The following is a 20,766-nucleotide window of genomic DNA, read 5'->3' on the forward strand; positions in this document are numbered from 1 at the left end:
GCCATTGTACACTTTAAAGGCCATCTTTACCAGATCTCGAATAGGGGTTTGAGAGAGGTGAGGCGGAAGGAGAGGTGAGGGGTCCGTTTGCCCGTTTTAATTTCTTTCGGATGTCCAGGGCTGATTGGGTGATCAAATGGGTGGCTAGGGGCTTCCCTGGTGGCGCAGTGGTTGAGAGTCCGCCTGCCGATGCAGGGGACGCGGGTTCATGCCCCGGTACGGGAGGGTCCCACATGCCGCAGAGCGGCTGGGCCCGTGAGCCATGGCCACTGAGCCTGCGCGTCCGGAGCCTGTGCTCTGAAACGGGAGGGGCCACAGCAGTGAGAGGCCCGCGTACCGCAAAAAAAAAAAAAAAAAAAAGGTGGCTAGGACCGCTGCCCCTGCCGGGGTGTCGGGATCCAGCCGGGTGTAGAGAGTTAAGGCCTCTGTAAGGCGATTGAGAAAGATAGCTGGATTTTCATTAGGTTCTTGGGTTATCTCTTTTAGTTTTTCAAAATTGACTACCTTATGAGCGGCAGCCTGCATGCCAGCCAGGAGGCATTGGATCATGAGGTCGCGTTTACGACGGCCATCTTGGCCATCCTGATAAGTCCAGCCTGGATCAGTGCCCGGTAAGGCAGTCGCTCCGACAGGCATGGAGTTGTCGGTAAGGTGAACCTGATCTGCATGGTTTCGGGCAGCAGTTTGAATTCTTTCCCTCTCGTCAGGGGTCAGAGTAGAAGATAGGATCACAAAGATATCGTGCCAGGTTAGATCGTAAGCTTGAGAGAGGTAGCGAAATTCTTTGATGTAGCGGGAAGACTCGGCAGAAAAGGAGCCTAATCGCTTTTCTATTTGAGAGAGATCTTGGAGGGAAAAGGGAACATGAACTCTAACTAATCCTTCCGCTCCTGCTACCTCCCTCAGAGGGCAGAGGAGATTTGGATCTCGGGAGTCGTGAGAGCGTGTATGCGCACTAACTGGCGAAGCAAGGGGCGTGGGAGGAGAAACCGTTGAGGGAGGCGGGGGAGAGGTTGGATGGGCCGGAGCGGGTTCGGGAGGAGGAGGGACCGCTTCAGGGTAGGGTGGAGGTTGGAGAGGAGCTCTGGAGGGGGGAGAGGCGAGAGATTCGGGTGGGTCGGCTAGTGGAGAGGGGTCATCGTCAAAGGAAATTAGGGGCTTGGATGTAGGAGATGTCTGTCTGGCAAGAAGGATCTGGGAAGTGGAACAATCGACGCAGAGGGAAGGGCGGGAGCGTAAATACCAGAAGGCCTGAACATAGGGGACCTCGGATCATTTGCCCGTCCTGCGGCAGTAATTATCTAGATCACGGAGGATGTTAAAATCAAAAGTCCCTTCAGGAGGCCATTTGGATTGATTGTCTAGAGGATATTGTGGCCAGGCCACAGTGGAATAGAAAATAAGCCGTCGGCGACGGAGATCTTGGGAGAAACCGAGGGCTGTAAAATTGACTAGGAGACACCCCAGGGGCGTCTTAGAATCTGGTTTCGATTGTGAGGTTCCCATGACCCCCAGTCTGTCCCTGAGTGAATGGAGAGGGAGAGAGGCATCCCTGGTCTCAGTCTCCAATTCACGGCAGGTCGGAGGGCGGTCAGGCGATTGGGACATCTCCACAGTTGCCCGAGGCCCGGAGAGAGGACGGAGGAGTCCCTGACGCGGCCGCGATTAGGGACAGGGAGTCCGGTGGGTAGGGACTCTGGGGTTCAGAGGGAACAAAGCAGAGGACTTAAGCCGTTTTCTGCCGGATCGGGTGGATGAGTAGAGGTTCCCTAGTTGTCTCCTGGGGGAGGGGAGGAGCGGCCCGCGCGGTAACCCGCGGGGCTTGGTACCCCTCCCGGGTTTCGGCACCAAATGTAAGGTCGGATCTTAACAGACGGCACCGCGAAACAGAGGAAAGCTTCAAGTGAGCTTTATTAGGGGGCGCTCCCGGGCGAGGTTCACTGGTCCGAGAGAAAGGGGCCAGAGAAGTCGCACCCGGGCGAGGGTTGGGCAAGATTTTATAGGGGAAGAAGGGAAAGGGGTGTGGTGAATCTGGGAGGGCGCAGGGTATTCCTTATTTGGTGGTCTCTTCGGGTATCGTGGCAGTATCTGGTGCCGGTTACACCAGTCTTGGGACCGCTAGTCCCGCCCCTCGAAAGGCGGGAAGGCTGGACCGGGTGGAAGGTCCCCAGGTCAGTTCCTGGAACTGGGTGGTCCGGAGAGTTTAGGTCTGATGCAACCTGTGAATCTGATTGCGTTCCCCTGCCTCGGGCCAGTCGGCCTTACAGAAGTGAAATGCATACAGATGAGTGCTGGCACGCATGTGCACACACAGACACACACACACGCATACAAATGCAACCACACACACCCATCTGTAGATACAGTCCCCCGTAACAACCCCCCCCCCAAAGAAATGGCTCATCTTCCTGAGACATTCCTAACAGATTGATAAGCCTCTTAAAAAAGCTTTCGGTGTTAAGGGCTGGCCTGGGATTTGGTCTGGAGCTCATAAAGAGGAACACTGAAAATGTCTCACCTGCTCTGAAAGAGGGGATTTGCGGGGAAGGGGCAATCAGGATAGCTGTCCTCTTGTGTGAGTTACTGGGACGACTGCACTGCATCCCCATTTCTTACCATGGATAACCCTCTGCTTTGAAGGTGGTGATGGCACTGGAAAGATGATTGTGAGAAGTAAAAAAGAAAAGTAACAAAATAAATTCTGTCCACAGAACTGAGGTTTCTTTATAACACTGAGTTTGGTAATCAAACTAGAAATATATGGAGTACGCGTTCACTTTTTCCTTTGTAATACAAGCTGAGCTACAAACAAACTCTGGAGTGGACTTCCTGGTCGCTTTTTGAGAAAATATGTCAACTACTACTGTCTATATCCAGGTAACCTACTTACTATTTTGAATACAATGGAGACTATTCTTTTGCACTCAGTCACCTGCAAAAGGAATTAGGAAAAACATTTTAAGACTGCTTAATTGATCAAAGACTTCCAAGATTTCTTATTTGTGGCTAAAACACTGCTTAAAACTGCAAACCCTCAAAAGAGCCATGGTTTCCTCTTTTTCTTATTCAGAAACAAAATCACTCCCCTCCCCCATCAAAAACAAACAAACACCCAAGAAAACCAAACCACAGGCATCCCATTTTGATTCCTACCAACCCATCCTGGGGAAGACTGGGAGTCACTGGCCATCAACCTCTAGATGGGACCTTCCTGGAGCCCTGAAGTTGGCAAAAGCAAGAACCCCAGACACAAGTACCTGCTGCTCAGGCCAATCCAGATGGGGTGCCAAGTTATCCTGGCTCCCTAAGGGTTTCTGGAATTCACCTGCCCACCTTGGGGCAATGGTGGATTGGTGGCAGTGGCCTGACAAAGGCAATGTTGGCTGTATGACAATGCAAGCTCCCGATCTGAGAAATTCTAGCCCTAACATGGTTCTGACACTGGAGAAAATGTTGTCAGGGAAATTCACTGGGAATGAAAACTAGTTTAAATATGAAAATGGAAGAGGTGACTGCGACACACGAGGCATGCAGACTTGGGAAAGATGCATCAGAAGAAAGATCAAGTTCCTTAGAGGAGATCCTTTCTAGGCTGCCGTGGAAGTACTTATTTTTGATAAACGCAGGCCATGCTGCTCACTGGAGGGGGGAGCAGGTTGTCTCTTTTGCATAAAAAAAAGTTAAGGCTATGATCTTTAGTAACCACTCTGACATAACCTTACCCTCACTCATTTCTGACAACAGAAGTGGTTACTAACGCTGAGAACCAACACTGAATATGTACTCCCAAGGTACATTTCCAGGGAACCAGGTTGGAAGGTACTTTAGAGGCGATGGACACCTCTTCTGGCTAATGGCAAGGGCTGTTTCTAAGAACTTGGAGTTCACTGAGAACGAACAGGCAATCAACACTTCTACTGAAAAACTCAGGATCCTGCTGTCTTCCGTTGCCCTATACCCCCAAATAAAATGGGGCTTTAACTGGAGACCAACCTCATCACCTGACTTTGTACCTTCCTAGACCGTTTCCTCCTAGACAGACCCCAAATGGCAGGAGTATGTTAATTAAGGCAGACATGAAAGCATGCTGCTGCTGGCACACACTGCACATCCTTGCAGAGTAGTCTGGAGTGAAATCACTGGGAAACGCCAAGGGATGCACAGCAAGTAATCAACCCTTACTGCACAGACACAGCCATGCTCTGGTCACAAGGGAAGGCTCCCTTAGGTCTTGGATTCCTGGCCTGCTTGCCTCAATCTGCTCAGGATGCAATGCCTGAAGGACTGCAGGGCTTGGGAGAACCCCTAATGTTGTTAGTGCTTAATGCTAACTCAGCAACTGCATCAATCCTGAAGAAAAAGATCCCTAGGTATCATGGTTATGGAGTGAAGGAAGCTCAAAGACTACCGAGCAAGCGCATTTGGGTGGGCGGTAGGTGGCGGGAGTGCCCAACCCCGAGGCCCTGGCTGAGGAATATAGCTACTCGATGATAGCAACGGGGCTGAGGAGGGAGGCCTGATGGGATGTGCTGATGGGGATGAAACTGATGGCCAAATTACTCCTTAGGTATCCTTCTTAAAAAGAAAAAAAAATTTTTTTTTTTTTTTTTTAAAGGAAGATCACAGTAGACTCTCTTGGGGGTCTGGAACCACCCTGGAGTACCAATGGCCCTGGGAGGATCGCCATTACTGTGCATGCCAGAAGGACTGGGGCTCTTCACCTTTGTTATGAAAAATCAAATATCTAGTAAGAGATCTGAGGGGGGCAGAGAGTGAGAATAGTGCATTAGGAAGAACCCCACAACTACTCAGGTTAAATCCCGCAATAGCGAGCCTTTAAAACAAAGTTAAGACCCTGAAAAAGTCACAAACCCAGCTGCAAGAGGGCTTGCCCTGCAGCCAAGCTGGTAAATTCCTTTGCTTTTTCGTGGAGGTGGGGAGGCACTTAGTGGAGTAAGGGGTGCCAGGGATGCTCCGGACTTTGCCACCATTTCCTCTTGCCCTCCCATGAGAAGCAAGGCTTTTTCTACACAGGGATGTGGAGGTTAAAGATTCTATAAGGGAAATTAGAGTTACGCAAATTGAGAAGAGTTACCCAAATGCCAACTGAGAAACTATGTAAGTTTCAGCGACAGTGCCTTAACCACCAGCTAATGTCAAGGAAGCAAACCCCAATATTCAAAATTCTTGTGGGGAAGCGGTGTGACCCTGCATCTCCCAGCCATTCTGTTCTGTTTATAGGAAATTTTCTTTTAAAGAAATTAAAGGTTACAATCTTTATATAAGCTAGGCAAATTTGAAGCCAGTGAAGTGATATTTCCTAGCCAAGGACCAGTGGAACACAGGTGAAGCCCAGTAACTGATCCACACTACTGCTGCTATCTCTGCTCCATGTAAGACACATGAAGGGACTTGTCAGAAAATACCAACTACCAGAAAGTATATCTGCATCCTCCAGTCCAAAAGACAGCCCTACATCTCAAGCCAGAGGCAATGATTTCCGTGTTCCCAAAACCCCCAGACTAAGTCACCAGCCACTGTCCTCCATGGTTAGCTCTCTCTACCCCCAGATACAAGACCTCGTTCTCTGATGTAATTAATCCTTTCTCCTCGATCACATCTGGAATGAGAAGTCACTGTTTGGATAAGTCGCTCATCTCAAATGAAAATCAAGCATGAGAAGTTCTATTAACTCCATACATTGGCGACTTTTCAAGCAGTGAATGAGGAACCAAGACCCTTCATGGCAGCATGTCTGGACATGGAGAGTGTACCGGGGAGAACAGGCTCTAGATGCGTGGCCATCTCATCTAGAAGGAGTCTAAGTCCAAGTGAGAGGATAATTTCACACCTTTCATTTCAGTCTCCTTTCCCCAGGAATTTTCCAGCACTAACCAATCTTACCCTCCTGTTCACTGTAGCCCCATACACTGAGGCCTAAGCCTGCGGCTATGGACCTGCTGGAAGATTTGCAGGTACTTGGTTTCTGATAAGGCAGGCCAGCCCAAATGCTGTAACTCAGCTATTGGGGCAAACAGTACAGACCAATTGTATTTCCTGGCCCTACAATGAGCCAAATCCTGAGGTTCCTCTGGCAGTTGGAAGGCAGGATCACTTTCCTCCTTCTTGTCCACTAGTGGCAATACAGTGGTGGCTGTTTCATCACTAATTTTGTCCCCAAGTCACTAAAGAAGTCACATGGCTATCTACCTGGAAGTCCCTGGCAGTGGAGGAAACAGATATTTCAGATTTTTTTTGTTAAGCATCTCCTTCTCTGGGATGAACTGTCTCCTGTCACAGTCTGGCTTGGCTGGCTCATCCCATGTGCTGGAGAGCTAGGTTGTCCAAACTGCAGGCTGATGAGGTCAAGAGGCTCTGGTAGGGACATTCTTCAGCAGCTGAGAAGATGAATGAAAATTCAAGTATGTTTCCTTGCCAACCTGAGAGTTCACTCAGAATGACACAGAGTTTGGCTTCTTCTCTTCTGGGTGCTGCAGACCCAACTCTTTCCATTGAGAATGTCTTCTGGACCCATGTTCTCTCCGAATGGCTTGGCTGGCCCCATCCCCCTCAAAACAGAAAAAAAAAGTAAAACTCCCAATATAACCAGACACAATATGCATCTGCCATGTTTTTTGTTTAAAAAAAAAAAACTAAAAGTGCAATAAAGTCAGTTTTTTTTGTCCTTTGCTCAGAACAATTTGCAATGTTCTAGTACTGTCTGGAGAACAGAGTTCGCTTGTCAAGAAAGCTAAGAACGCCAACACACAGGGACAGTAGACTGCAGATTTCTCACAGCTTGTGTCCTACAGTGTAACTTCACAAGAGGGAAGGAGGGAGTAACCTGCACCCCGTGGCCAGCTCGGGATGGAGGCTGCACAGGCACAGAGGAAAAGGGAGCCATACTGCCAGACACACCTGGTGGGCAGATAAGGTTCTTCTCCAGCCTTGGCCTGCATCTCCCTCCTACCTTCTTGGCCGCACCCCCAGCCTCTCAAGCTCCTTCAGCAGACAAAGCCTTCAGCTCATTAGCTTTTATGCTGGAGAGGGTTGAGGGTGGGGCAAGAACCAGGAGCAAGTAAACTAAGGGGAGGGGAGAGAATAGTAGTCCTTGAGTTTTTGTGAATGACACCTTCACTGTAAACAATAGGAAGGAGAGTCAACCAGGCGGCCCCAAGGGTAAGCAGTGGAGGACCAGTGGCTCTGGGACCTGCTCAGAGCCTCAGGCAGGTAGGGGCGGCCACTGACCCACTGGGCCCTGGCTGCCCACACTGGCTCCTTCTGGGGGCGTCTGTTTTTCTTCTTTTTGGTTTGGATCTCCACCCTCCCCCACAGAGGAGTCCCTTCCAATGAGAAATGGCAGGAGCTGCGGGTGCAATCAAGTCAGAGTCCCCAGGGCCTGAGGACTCCTGGGAGGCACGGGTCACTTGTGGCGCTGAGCAGTCTTCTTCCTTTTCCTCTTAAAGAAGCAGCAGCACCTGGAGCACAAGGAAGACCACAAGTCAGTGCGGGAGGCCCGCAGCTGCCAACAGATTTCTGCCTGCCTCTGCTTATTGCAGGGGTGGAACTCCCCCCTGGCACCCGCCCACAGGGTCGCCCGCCATCTACAGTGCACATACTGGAGGCAGTGGGCAGTGTCTGCCAGGAAAGCCAAAGGAGAGAGCTGCTTTATTCCAAACCTCATCATCAAAGTGCTGCAGGCTAGGCAGCAGGGCGGAAGCAGGCATTTTTGGAAGAAGGATGAAGAAGGCTTATTTCCCAGTCTAACACCCCAACCTGAAAGTCTCATCCTCCTTTATACCGAACCAAGGGTCCTCAGGGCTGCATGAGAAGAGCCTGCACCGTCTGCCGCTTGATACAGAGGGCAAAATTATTTAATGTAACTTTGGAGGTCAGTGGGTATGGAGGCTAAATTAAGGCAAACAAACACCAAGAAAAGTATGATGTCTGGAACTCTAGGAGGCTCTCATGATGCTACCAATGAAGGATTAAGGATTCTTTCTAATCTCATCCCCGCCCCCAGCCAGCTAGCTACCTGGCGTAGGCAGGAGAAGCCCTGACCCTAATAACTGTGTGAGCCCAGATCTTTTAACTGAAATCAGCACAGCCTACTCTTCATTTGGAGAGGATCAATGCCACAGTTGATCACCAGGAAGCATCGGGTTGCAGGGTCCTCCTCAACTTAAGCTTTCCGAGGCTGCTGCTGTGCCAGACTGGGTTCAAGGACTGACCCTGCTTAGGGTGGGGCTGGGGCCTGATGCCTTCAACAGCCACAGCTCTGACACACCCTTTAGCTCGGGTACCTGCTCTGTACTGCTGTCTTTGGAACAGGAAGCCCCTCTTGCTCAGGCAGCGACTATTCCAGAAGGGGGTGATGAGGGCTATGGCATGGCTGGTGCAAAAGATATGTTCTTGCCAGGAAGCTGACACATGGGAAATGAGAACGTGAGGGGCAGAAAGTGGTGGATGAGTCAAAGATGCCATGTGATGGAGGGGAGTAAACTGGAAGTGTCACTCAGACTTGCTGGATCCTTGAAATGAAAGCTTTTCTCAGAAACTATCTTTGGGTCTTTTGCCTAATCCTTCTGGGTTTTTTTTTTGTTTGTTTTTTGTTTTGGTACGCGGGCCTCTCACTGCTGTGGCCTCTCCCGTTGTGGAGCACAGGCTCCGGACGCACAGGCTCAGCGGCCATGGCTCACTGGCCCAGCTGCTCTGCGGCATGTGGGATCCTCCCGGACCGGGGCACGAACCCGTGTCCCCTGCATCGGCAGGCAGACTCTCAACCACTGCGCCACCAGGGAAGCCCCAAATGTACTCCTTGATACTGTAATACTATAAATTCTATCTCCATAAAACCCAATTGTTATCTTCAATACATCTCTGTCCCTTGGGAAACCCTGTAGGCAACTGGGCTTAGAGAGTTAGGGTACAGAAACTGGTGCCCAACTCAGTTACTGAAGACCAATAGAAACAAGGTAGTCACAGAGGCCAGCAGACTGTTATCACCACACGGAGTATTATCCCACACGTGCAGTGTAGGAGATTCTGGCTCCAGACCACAGCAGACCAATCAGCTCACGAGCACCTGGAGCTCACAGGCAATGCCCAGGAAGCAAGGCAGGGAGGGCACTGCCTTACAGTGAGAACGTGCCCCACCAAACGTGGAGCCGCCAGGGCTTCCCCTTCAAGACCCGCATGCTGCCCCAAAAATGCGTTCAAGGGACCTTCTCCAGGAGTGGGAGAGAGACTCCAATGTCTCACTAGCCAAGTCGGCCCTTGGCCCACTATATGCTCTTGTAAGAAGGGAAAAGAAAAGAAAAGGAAAAAAAAAAAAAAGACAATAAATGAAAAACAAACAAAAAACTCAAAAAAACAACAACAACCACAAAATGTCCATCTCTCCCCCAAGAAGCAGCTCTCTTATTTGGAGATACTCATATTCTACTGATGGAAGAACCAGCTGAACCAAAAAGAAAAGTCACAGATTTTTCCAAAGCTGCTAATTTTAAGGTTAGAGACCGAGCCACAGAATGTGAGATTATCTGGCAACAACTGTCCTTGGAATTGTGAGGAATAATTAGATTCTGATTATACAACTGGTACAGTAATCTGGTCTTCTTACCTCTGTCCCTCTCTGCCTGATAATATCTAGCTGTATTAATTTGAGAAAAAATTCACTCAGCTAAAAATGAAGAGACAATTTTGGATACTGTGGGATACTGTTCTGACAGGAGGAGGCTGCAATGTGGTGGGTTTGGAAGGAAAAAAGGATCAGATTAATTGCTGGGTACAGGCCTGCCCATCCCCACCTTGTGGATCTAGTTCCCCAGTCTGGGTGGGTATGGCACAAGGTGGCATACGGGAGCCTTTGAGTGTTCCTAAGGCATTTTGTTTGGCTTTGCCAATCCCAACCTAGCCTGGTCCACTCCCCTAGCATGTGGACTGGAGAGAGGGACTCACCACAGGTTGAGCATTTTCAGGCAGCTACAGAGTGTGTAAAGAGAAAAACACAGAAAGGAAGAGAGAGAAAGAGAGATATTAGTCCACAGAGGTGAGATGGAAGCGACTCCCTGTGAGCCATGCAAACATGCAGTATGTGTCTGTGTTTAGTTTCTTCCTCTGTCAAGGCAGGGTGAGTAGGCCCAGGCCACTTGGGCCCCACACTAAAGTGGAGGGGGCAGGTGCCTGATAGAAGCATCGAGGTGGGAGCTGGATCTCAGTGAGGGCTAAGGCAAAACAGAAAGCGTTGGTGGGAGCCCCAAGAGTGGGCTTTCCTGGGCAACTTCCAGGAAGGTAGCAGGAGAAAGAGCATATGATCCTGCCTGTAAGAATTCAATCAGGAACCAAGGCCAAACCATTTTGGTTCCCACATGAAGTCTTACCGTGCAATTTGTTAAGCTAACCTCCCAAATATTCTGAGGGAAAGAGAAGTCCCTAGCCTTTCTGTAAGACCAACATGCCTGACCAAAGCAGCCAGCAGTTAGCTCTTTCTCTAGAGGGGAAAACAAGCTTAAGAGACACTTTATCTTATTAGGAGGTGACAAGCGAGGAGGGTCACTGCTCGGATTAAGGTATAACTGCCAGAAAAGGGCCTAAATCCCATTCTTGTTAATTCTCAGAGAAAATGAGGTCCACACTTGCTAAGCTGTAGCTAAAGTCAGTGGATAACCAAAAATTCCTGTGTTCTTACCATAACAAAAATCAGCCAAAAAGCTTTGCCTTGCCTCACTACCCTTCCAATCACCCTTAAACAAGGACATGTGTCCTATATCTAGAGAAAAGGGTAAGTTAGATGTTTATTTTGTTTACAGAACAAAAAATGAGACCCTGCTATTTCTCTCCTCCTTTACAAGAAACAAGCTGGCTGAGGAACCCAAAATCAAAAGCTGGGAAGTGAAGGTTTCCACACTGTTTCCCCAGTACTCTAGCTGAATCTTAATGTAGGCAACAGCCCCCTTTTTTCCACAAGCAGGCTGCATGGACAAATGGCATCACAGCTGTGTGCAATGAGGAGTTGTGTGGGATGCCCTGTGCTTCTCTTAGCTGTGACTTCTTCCCATGAAAGTGATCAAGCAGATGGACACATGGCTCCCCCGCCCCCAACCAATACATAGAAGGCCAAGAAGAAAAACACATGGCTGTGCCCTGACAATTCCCTGGACAAGATGGATTGGTAGCTCATGAAATCACTGGGGGAAATGCCACACAAAATGTCCTAAGCCATGAGTTTTTGGATGACATTTGGTCAAATACGATTGCTCCCCTCTGGTTTCCACATCTTTCAGAAGGCTCACACCTGGCACAGTGGTCTTTGCTACATGGGGAGACTTTAAATTCTCTTTACATCTAGAATTTAGATTATACCAGAACAGAACACACCAGATTGAAATCTGTGTGTGACTGGTCCCCCTATCTTATACACAGAACACAAACACCACACTCACATACACAATTAGTGTACACATTTACCAAAATGAAATGAGATAAATGGGTTCAAAGATAATTCTGTATAGGGCATAAGACTAAAGCCCATTCAATCCTGGTATTCCAAGTATAGTATGAAATCCAGAGCTCAACTTTTGGCCTTCAAAGTAATAGCTGCAACTGTGAATTGGGAGTGAGGTGGGGATGGGAAAGGGCGCAGCCATCTTTCAAGCCCAGACAATGTTTGGATCAGACCACAAGCATTACCATCAGACCCAGTCCAGTGGTTCCCAACCTCAGCGACATATTTGAATCACCGGAACTTTAAAAACTCCTGATGCTCAGGCCACATCCGTGATAAGTTAAACCAGAATCTCTGGAACCAGGATTCAGGCATTTGTATTTTCTAACATGCCCCAGGAGACTCCAAAGTGCAGCCAAGGTTGAGAACTCAGAGGGTAGGAGTACCACACTGTTTATTTGGGAGAATGAAGTTTTGTCATGGAAACTGAAAAACCATGAGTACCATTAAAACTTCCAAAGCCCGTGAGAATAGGGAGCATGTTTCCTTTTACTAAAAATGGTCTCCTCCTGGCATTGACCCCCACTCCCTTGTCCTCCTTACGTATTAGTGCCTTACATTAACCAGGAGAGGAGCATCTGAAGCTGCCTACAGACAGTAGAGACTCAACAAGAGAGAGTCCAAGTCACTCTCGGTTGCTTTTTATCTACTGGGTAGGAATCCTCAAGTCCTGGCTTTTAAAGGAAACGACCTCTCGAAAGAAAAGTGAGCTCACCAAATAGATGGGCAGCAGAGCAGAGGAGTGGGCAGGGGGACAACCATGAAAAGTTGTATCTGGAAGAACACAGATCTTGACTAGCCTCTACCTTTTACTGAGGCATAAGCATGTTCTGGTTTGTACTTAGGCTAGTTGGAGGCTCAAGAGATCACTTAAGGCACAATATCACTAAAAATATGTTGCCTGCTTCTGAAAACAAGATACTGGGACAGCCTGGATGTTCTCAAAGGGTTTATAAGAAAAGTCATCCATATCAGGTGTGGCAGCAGTTACTGATTTGTGAAGGACTTCTCTCTCCCTACCTCATGTTGCCTTGGAGTTTAAATCTGGACCTGAATTTGGGATGGGGCCAAAAGGGAAAGAAGTGATAGAAATGCTGCTTTTGCAGCAGAATCAGCAGTTATTTCACCTTTTACCCCATTTTCTAAGAGTTTAAACACAGACCATGCAGAGAGCACCAAGGGGCTGGTGGTATGGGCAGGGCAAGACATTAACATGCAAGAGAAGCAGAAAAGGGAGTGGGGTAACCTCCTCACCCTCTTGGGATTAGTGTGATTTCCTCTCCATCCCAAGACTCTTTCATTCAACAAGTGCAGAGATTATTTTTCTTGACTGACTTATCTGAGTCTCTCTGAATTCAGAATCATTTAAGTGAGAACAAAAGGGCTCTGAGACCCTTGTCTAGGACTATAGATGCAAAGTGGTTAGCCAAGAGCCAGAAATCAAATGCTGTTCAGCATGGCCCATGGTTTAGACAAGCAGATTTCTCTCTGTGTCCCTTAGGGAGCAAGAGGCTCCAGGGCCCCAAGAGGCTCAGGACTGCTATCTGCTGTAGCTCTCATACCATGATTCTTTTAGTTCACTATGTCTTTTCATCCATGTGGACTAAAAATGTGACTGTCTTCTCAGAAATCACAGCTACAGAAGGGCAGCAGCAGCCTTAGGGTACCATGCAAAACATAAAACGGTCAGAGGAAGAAAGCTGTGGGCACAAGCATGAGGTATCCAGTCTGAAATGAGCAGCACATGAGAGGAGGAGACAGAGAAAACGTTTTTCAACTCAAGAGCCCCCTTGAAAGATGAACGTACTTAGCTTCCTCCACTACCTCCACCTCGGCGTGAGCTGTGATTGGTGCATTGGAGTGGGTTCCCGTGGGGTCATCGACATTCAGCTCTCCATTGGTTGAGCTAACCACCTGAAACAGAAGGACAGAGTGTGACTGACACCACGGCAATCGGAGCCTCCTGCCAGCGCCACAGAGGGTCACTAAGGGAGATCTGGTCTCTAGCTTAGGTAACAGCCAGGCAGTGTTTTCCTGGGTTGGGGGGCTAAATGTCCTAACTTAGGGAATGTTCCCAGACCCATATCATGTGAGAACACAAAACTCAATGATTTAATTATATAATGATGATAACTTTCATACTGAATGCCTACTCTGTGTTAGGAACTCTGCTACATTGTGTTGTGTGTGTGTGTATAGCAATTTAATCCTTACAAAAATCGTATAAAATTTTTGGTCATATTACTGTCTTTAATTCTATTCCTCTCAGTTTATTATGCTATAATTATATACAGACTCAGTGATGATGTTTAAAAAAATTCTAAAAAGGAAATCAATAGTGAGCATCAAAAACTATAAGCAATCACACTTTCCTTCAGAAATTTCTTCATGGCTTTGGACCATCAGTTTGAAGTTACTCAACTAAGACTGCCACATCCTCTGTGGTGAGACGGCAGACAGTAAGGAAACACTTTCCCTTGGAAGACCAGTCTTATTTCAACAACCTTTATTTCAGGTTCAGTGTCATCCCATTTCTCACTGACGGTCCCTGAATTGTAACTGAAGGCTCTCACTCCTGTCATCTGGTTAGGTGGAACCGATCAGGCTTCTCTAGCTTGTGCAGCTGCTTCTGTCACCTGGTTTCATTTCCAGCACATGATTCCTGTTTATGTGGGTGCTGGGAAGTGGGAAAAGGGACCCCGCTGGACGAACTACTCTGCTGTTAAAGACCTTGGCTGAAACATGGGAGAGAACCACAAAATAGGATAAATGGTTCAGATACCATACGCCCTCGGGTAAGTAACTTTTCATCTATATGAGACTGCTGCTTACAGACTGATGTGAGAATTATACAAGAAAATGCATGAGACAGTGTGTGGTACAACAGCTGGTACACAGTAATGGAGGCAGCACAGCACAGTAGATGAGACATGGGCTCTGGATTTACTCAGCCCTGGCTCTGAGCCCTAGCTCCACCACTTACTTGCTGTGGGTCCTTGGGCAAGGTCTCACTCTTTCTGTGCCTGAGCTTCCTAATCTGTAAAACGGGCAAACAATGCTGCTTACCTAATTGGGTTACTGTGCAGACCATCCACAGAAAGTGCTTAGCCCAGTGCCATGGTCCATGGTAATGGCTCAATAAACGTTCATAGTACTGTTATTCTCCCTCCATAAATGTTTACTCTTATCTCCCTCTAGATCTGGGGTCCTCATTAGCAGTTAATTTGCAAAAATTTCCTGCACACTTATAAAGAGGAAGGTGGAAGGAAATGTTTAATATAAGGAGTCTTTGAGGAAAGGGTAGACAAGGTGAATACTACTTACCAGAAGTCTATGCCCACCATTATTTCTAAACCAGAACTATTTATTACTCTTATTAATTATACAAGCTTTAAAAAAATTAAAACAATGCTGTACAGTTAGTCAAGGAAACATACAATATTAAACTTGGACTTAACCCATGGGAGACCTAAGTTTCTGCTAGTGATCAAATTTAGCATCTCTGATCAATGGAACAACCTAACCTTATTTATCTCCTGACATGATACGATGAATACTACATAACATTATCTATATAGTATTCTTGCCAAAAAAAAAAGTTTTATCTGAATCTAAGTATGATGGAAAAAAACAGACAAATCCAAAATGCAGGACATTCTATAGGACAACAAGCCTGGATTCTTCAAAAAAGACATGCCTCAAAAATCTTTTTTTTTTTTTAAACACAGAGGTGACTGTTATAGATTAAGAGATTAAGAGACTAAGAGATTGAAAAAGACAAGAGGCATAACAACCGAATACAATGCAAGAACCCTGATTAGATCCTGAACACTATAAAATTAATTTTGGAGACAACTGGGGGAAATGTGATATGACTGTACATTAGCTATTATGGAATTATTAATTTTCTTAGATATGACAATGGTGTTGTTGGTTACATGAGAGAATGGCTTCATTCTTAGGAGATGCAGTCTGAAGTATTTTGGGATAAAATGTACTTACAAATAGTTTAGAAAACATCCCCCTCCCGAGTTAAGGCAAATATGGCAAAAATCAATCATTTGTTAATCTAGGTTAAGGATGCACACAGGCTCACTGCACACCCCCCACCCCAGCCCTTTGCTGTAGATTTTAAAATTTCAAAATGGAAAGTTGAGGAGAGAATGTTTACAGACTGGAGAAACCACAGCCTGTCATGCTAATGTTGTCCTGTTAATTTTCTCAGCCTATATATGCTTCTTGTGGGCACATTCTGGCTGCACACTAGTGATAATGCTGGTAAATTCATTCTGTGAGCACAAGGGTTAAAGGAGAAATCACAGTAAGTTTTTTAGTAAACAATTCAGGAACTAGACAAGATGTTAAATAAAATGTCCTGGCCTCTACTGACGTGAACAAAGTGATAGTAAGCATCACCACTGTGAATTACTTGGTGACTTTGGGTCACAGCACTTGCTTACAGTGTTTTGCATGTCTCACACTCTCTAATTTCTCCTTACTATGTTGCCGCTTGACCCACAAGCAATGTCCTTGAGCAATCTGAGGAAGAAGAGGTTATCCCCATTTTACAGACTAGACATCTTGTCTGTATCCATGAGTATCTGGTCTCAAACAAATCAGGCACAAATGGTAACCTTACCACCAGTTGTCTAACCTAGAATATACTTGAGAATCAATGGCAACTAATCTGGGTCTCTAGCACATCTACTTAATTATTTCAGGTTGAAGGTACAGTTCGTCAAACCACTGAACAGTTGCCTAGATGAGCAGTGGAACAAAAACCTAGTGTAGGTGACCCAAGAGCTGGATTCCAGGCCTAGCTCTACCATCAACATTCTCTTTGAGCCCTGGTTTCTAATTCTGTAAGATTAGGCCGATAACCACCTTGGTCCTATTTACCTTATAATTACTATAGTACTTAAATAGAATGATGTTTATTTTAGGAAAGCAATTTGAAAAACTGTAAAGAACCTAACGAATGTAACAAATTATTAGCATTTGAAACTATCATTTTTATACTTTTCCATTTATTATTTTAGAATAACTTAATTAAAAAGTAAGCGTTATTTGTATGTCTGGAATACTGACAATTTATTTTGCTGCAATCACTATTAATTTTTTTTTTTTTTTTTTTTTTTTTGCGGTATGCGGGCCTCTCACTGTTGTGGCCTCTCTCGTTGCAGAGCACAGGCTCCGGACACGCAGGCTCAGCGGCCATGGCTCACGGGCCCAGCCGCTCCGCGGCATGTGGGATCTTCCCCGACTGGGGCACGAACCCGTGTCCCCTGCATCGGCAGGCGGACTCTCAAGCACTGCGCCACCAGGGAAGCCTAAGGATTGGCTATTATTAAAACTTACAAATTTTTGCAAATGAGATAATTAGAAACTGATATGTGTGTATATATATGTTTATATATATTTTTTTAATTGTTAGGTTTTATTTTTATCAGTTCTATAAGCACATTGTGTAAAGAATCAAATATTTCTACAAGGATTCTTAGGAAAAACAATAATTTCTTTCCTCCACTCCACCATTTCCCCTTCCTTTGTCTTTTGCTTTCGTATCTCTGAATAACGTGCATCTTGATTTGTCACTTTTAGGCAGTATATTCACCTTTTCCATCTTTCTATTCTCCCATTAAAGTTTATACTGTAATTCAGATTAGATCAATCCTTAGTGTTTATATTATGACTATTAAAAGCTATTTACGGCTGTGTCATGGAGTATACCATGGTTATCTTTCCTTCTTTGTGTAATTTCTTGTTTTCCATGGAGTTAATGATCTTTTAAAATTTATTTTTACTTAGCTTTTTGTAAATTTGTTGCTAATCACTAATTCTAACCAAACTCTATCATTTACCTACTTTCAAGATATTCTGACATATCAGTATCCTAGTCATTTCATCATTTTGGTAAAATTGCTCTCAAGGCCTCCTGACCAGCTCTGTTTGGGACAGGCTGTCCTCTTCTACTGGAGTACAACTCTCATCCTGGGACCTTCTATCTTTACCATTGTATCAATATTGCTTCTTTCCTGCGCTGGATCTCGTTTCCTGGATCCCATATTTACTCTTTTCTTGGTTTATTCAATCATTTTCATAGCACACATCCTCCTACAGCTTCATAAGGGTGCATGAGATATAAAATTCCTGAGACCACAGACTTCTGAAAACGTCTTTATTCTATATTCCAACCAGATTGACAGTTTGGATGAGTACAGAATTCTAGGTTGGAAATAATTTTCCCTCAGAAATTTTGAAGGTATTGTTCATTGCCTTCTAGCTTCCAGCATTGCCATTCAGAAATCTGAAGCTATACTAAGTCCTGATCCTTTATTTGCATGTGACTGTTTTCTCTTTCTGGAAGCTTGAAGGATCTTCTCTTTGTCTTCAGTGTTTTGGAATTTCACAATGATATACTTTGGCGTGGTTCCACCATCTATTAAGCTGGGCACTTAGTGGGCCCTGTTGATCTGGAAACAAGTCTTTATGAGTTCCGGGAAATTATTTCGTTAACGAGTTCCTCCCCTCCACTTTCTCTGTTCTCTCTCTGGAACTCCCATTATTTAGAAATTGGGCCTTCCGGACTCTCCTTAAATCTTATGTTGTTTTCTACTATTTTTTTTAATTAAAAAAAATTATTTACTTACTTATTTATTTTTTATTTTTGACCGCATTGGGTCTTAGCTGTGGCATGTGGGATCTTCATTGAGGCATGTGGGATCTTCCGTTGCGGCATGCAGGCTTCTCTCTAGTTGTGGCATGCGGGTTTTTCTTTCTCTAGTTGTGGTGCGCAGGCTCCAGGGTGTGTGGGCTGGCTGTGGCCCGCAGATTCCAGAGCGTGTGGGCTCTGTAGTTTGCGGCACACAGGTTCTCTAGGTGAGGTGTGCGAGCTCAGTAATTGTGGCATACAGGCTTAGTTGCCCTGGCACTTGGGATCTTAGTTTCCTGAACAGGGATCGAACCCACGTCCCCTGCATTGTAGGACGGATTCTTTAACACTGGACCACCAGGGAAGTCCCTGTTTTCTACTATTTTTATCTCTCTTTGCTCTACTTTCTGGGAGATTTCCTTACAACTTTATCTTCCAAACTACTGAGTTTTATTATTTTTTTTTTAATTGTCAAAATTTTTATTTAGAAATGAATTTGAAATAACATTTCTTCCATGCCACATGTAAATTATTAATAAAGTTGTGATGAAATACATTGTTTATGACTTGATCATTGTAGCTGTGGATTTCTAATCTGAGGAATGTATGTAGCATTCAACTGATGCACTAGTAATTATTCCTGGTCTTAAATTGCTCTATAAGCAGCAACTGTTTCAAGCATCAACAGGAAGAATATAACCAGTATCATTATTTTTTGCTCAGATAACATAAGAAAATTACTGAATTTATTATCAGTTTGTTTAGGCTGTATTCATCAGAGCACACGTCAATATATGTAAACCTGAGAACACGAATATTTCTTATGAAAAGAAAAATAAAACACTCAAACTATTGAATTTTAAATATTTGTTTATTATGTTTTTAATTTTGGAGAGCTCTTTTTTTGTGTGTGTGCTTTTAGAATGTTCCTTTTAAAGGTAGCATGCTGTCCTTGCTTCACAGTTGCAATGTCTTCTATCTCTGAGGTTTTTAATAACAAGGTATTTTTTGTTGCTGTTATTGCTTGTTTTGGTCTCTATCTTACTAAAGGCTTTCCTCAGAAGTCTGATAATCCCTGAGTGTTTGCTCATATTTAAAAGCGGAAGAATGTAAAGTTAACTGGCACTGTGAGTACCGGGGTGGGACTTTTAAGTATCTCACTGCAGAATGATCTGGCTGGGCCATTTCATTAGGGAAACCCTGTTGTCGGTAGGCTCAGATGTTTTCTTTGGGGCTGGTTAGACTCCCCAGAGCCGACTCAATCTCCTGCCTGCAAGGTACATACCTGACTATCAGCATTCTGAAGTACTAAATGGGGAAAGCAGGCAGTCAGTATGCACACATTCATTTAACCTCCCCTTTTCCAGTATGGTATTCTGCCCCCAAATGTGCCTTGTATCTCCTAATCCAGAGACCCTCTTTTTTGCCCTCTCCAAAGAATAACTCTTTGGTCTTTGCTGGAAAGGAGGAGAACATCTAGGGATCTCTGGTTTCCCAAACAGACTTTAAACCAATCTTTATTTTAGCACATGCCCCTCCACACCCACCTCCCCCTTATAGAAGGCCAATTTCTGAGGCTTTTGGGGATCCCCCAGTATAAATAGGCTCTCAAGCTTTCCCCTGTGTTGGCTCAGAATCTGGTTTTCTCGGGACTCCTAAGTCATTTAATAATTGCCCATCTGCTATCCAGCTTCTAACAGCCAATTGCTGTTGCCTCCTCTTCTGTTTTCTCCATTCTTATATGGATTTATACCTTAAAAAAATCTCCTTATCATTTTTTTAGTGTTGTTTCTGGAGTGGGTGTGTTCAATCCATCATTTTTACCTATGAGATGTTCCTATGAGATCATTTTTGGTTTAGAGGACAAAGCTGTCTCCTAACTTCCTGTGAATAACACAATCTTCAGTGAGTCACTCCACGTAAAGGCATATCCTAAACAATCAGCCTATCAAGATGCGTTTCTATGTGAAAAAGGCTTGCCTATCCCTTTATAAGAATTTACATTTGGTAGCTCTGGGTTCACCTGTGTGCCCCAACTGGTGGTGTCACTTACCAGTCTGAGAAAAATATTCAGGTTAAGATTATTAAAATAGTGACATATATGAAAAGTTAAGAGATGCAAGGTGTTCTTAAGTACAAGAGAGAATAGAGATTCAAAATAGTCCAAATGAAATCAGAAGTAATTCTCTAAGACCACACTTATTCTAGGGAGAAAAAAAGAAGTAGCCCAACTTCTTGGGTTCCCACTCATAAACGGTTGAGTTGGACCAATGAACAATCTCACCTTATGTACTAGGGCATATATCATCGTGGAATGAGCTACATATGCAGTCCTCTATCCCAAAAATACCTATTTTAAATATTTCTTTGCAGTTCCCAGACTTGACACTAACAGACTTCTACCTTGACATTATTTTATGGTCTATCATGAGTGGATCAAGGTTGTAGGATTAGTTTAACCAGGAATCAGTATCAGAAGTCATATAGATATTTCTTAGTCAATGACAACAACCCAGAATCACCTCAACAAGTGAGTCTTACAAGTCCACCTAGGTAGAAAATCAGCACAGAGATATTCAGTTCACTATAAAAGCAGCTCAACCTCGCT

The 20,766-nt window shown here is 45.2% G+C and overlaps 1 protein-coding gene across 2 annotated transcripts in view; it reads right to left on the reverse strand.

The window, feature by feature from the left end:
* Positions 1-7,423: 7,423 nt before the first annotated feature.
* The window catches only part of CSNK1G1 (casein kinase 1 gamma 1), a gene marked incomplete at its 3' end in the record, with an annotated part of 102,407 nt that continues 89,064 nt past the window's right edge, over positions 7,424-20,766 (reverse strand). For both annotated transcript variants that reach the window (XM_079699565.1, XM_079699564.1), the window contains 2 exons: positions 13,314-13,420; positions 7,424-7,478 (listed from right to left, as the gene is read on the reverse strand). In XM_079699565.1, coding sequence (XP_079555691.1) covers positions 7,424-7,478; positions 13,314-13,420 — 162 coding nt within the window. The remainder of the gene's footprint in view (positions 7,479-13,313; positions 13,421-20,766) is intronic.

Source organism: Hyperoodon ampullatus (genome assembly GCF_949752795.1).
Source record: "Hyperoodon ampullatus genome assembly, chromosome: 3".
NCBI lineage: Eukaryota > Metazoa > Chordata > Mammalia > Artiodactyla > Ziphiidae > Hyperoodon > Hyperoodon ampullatus.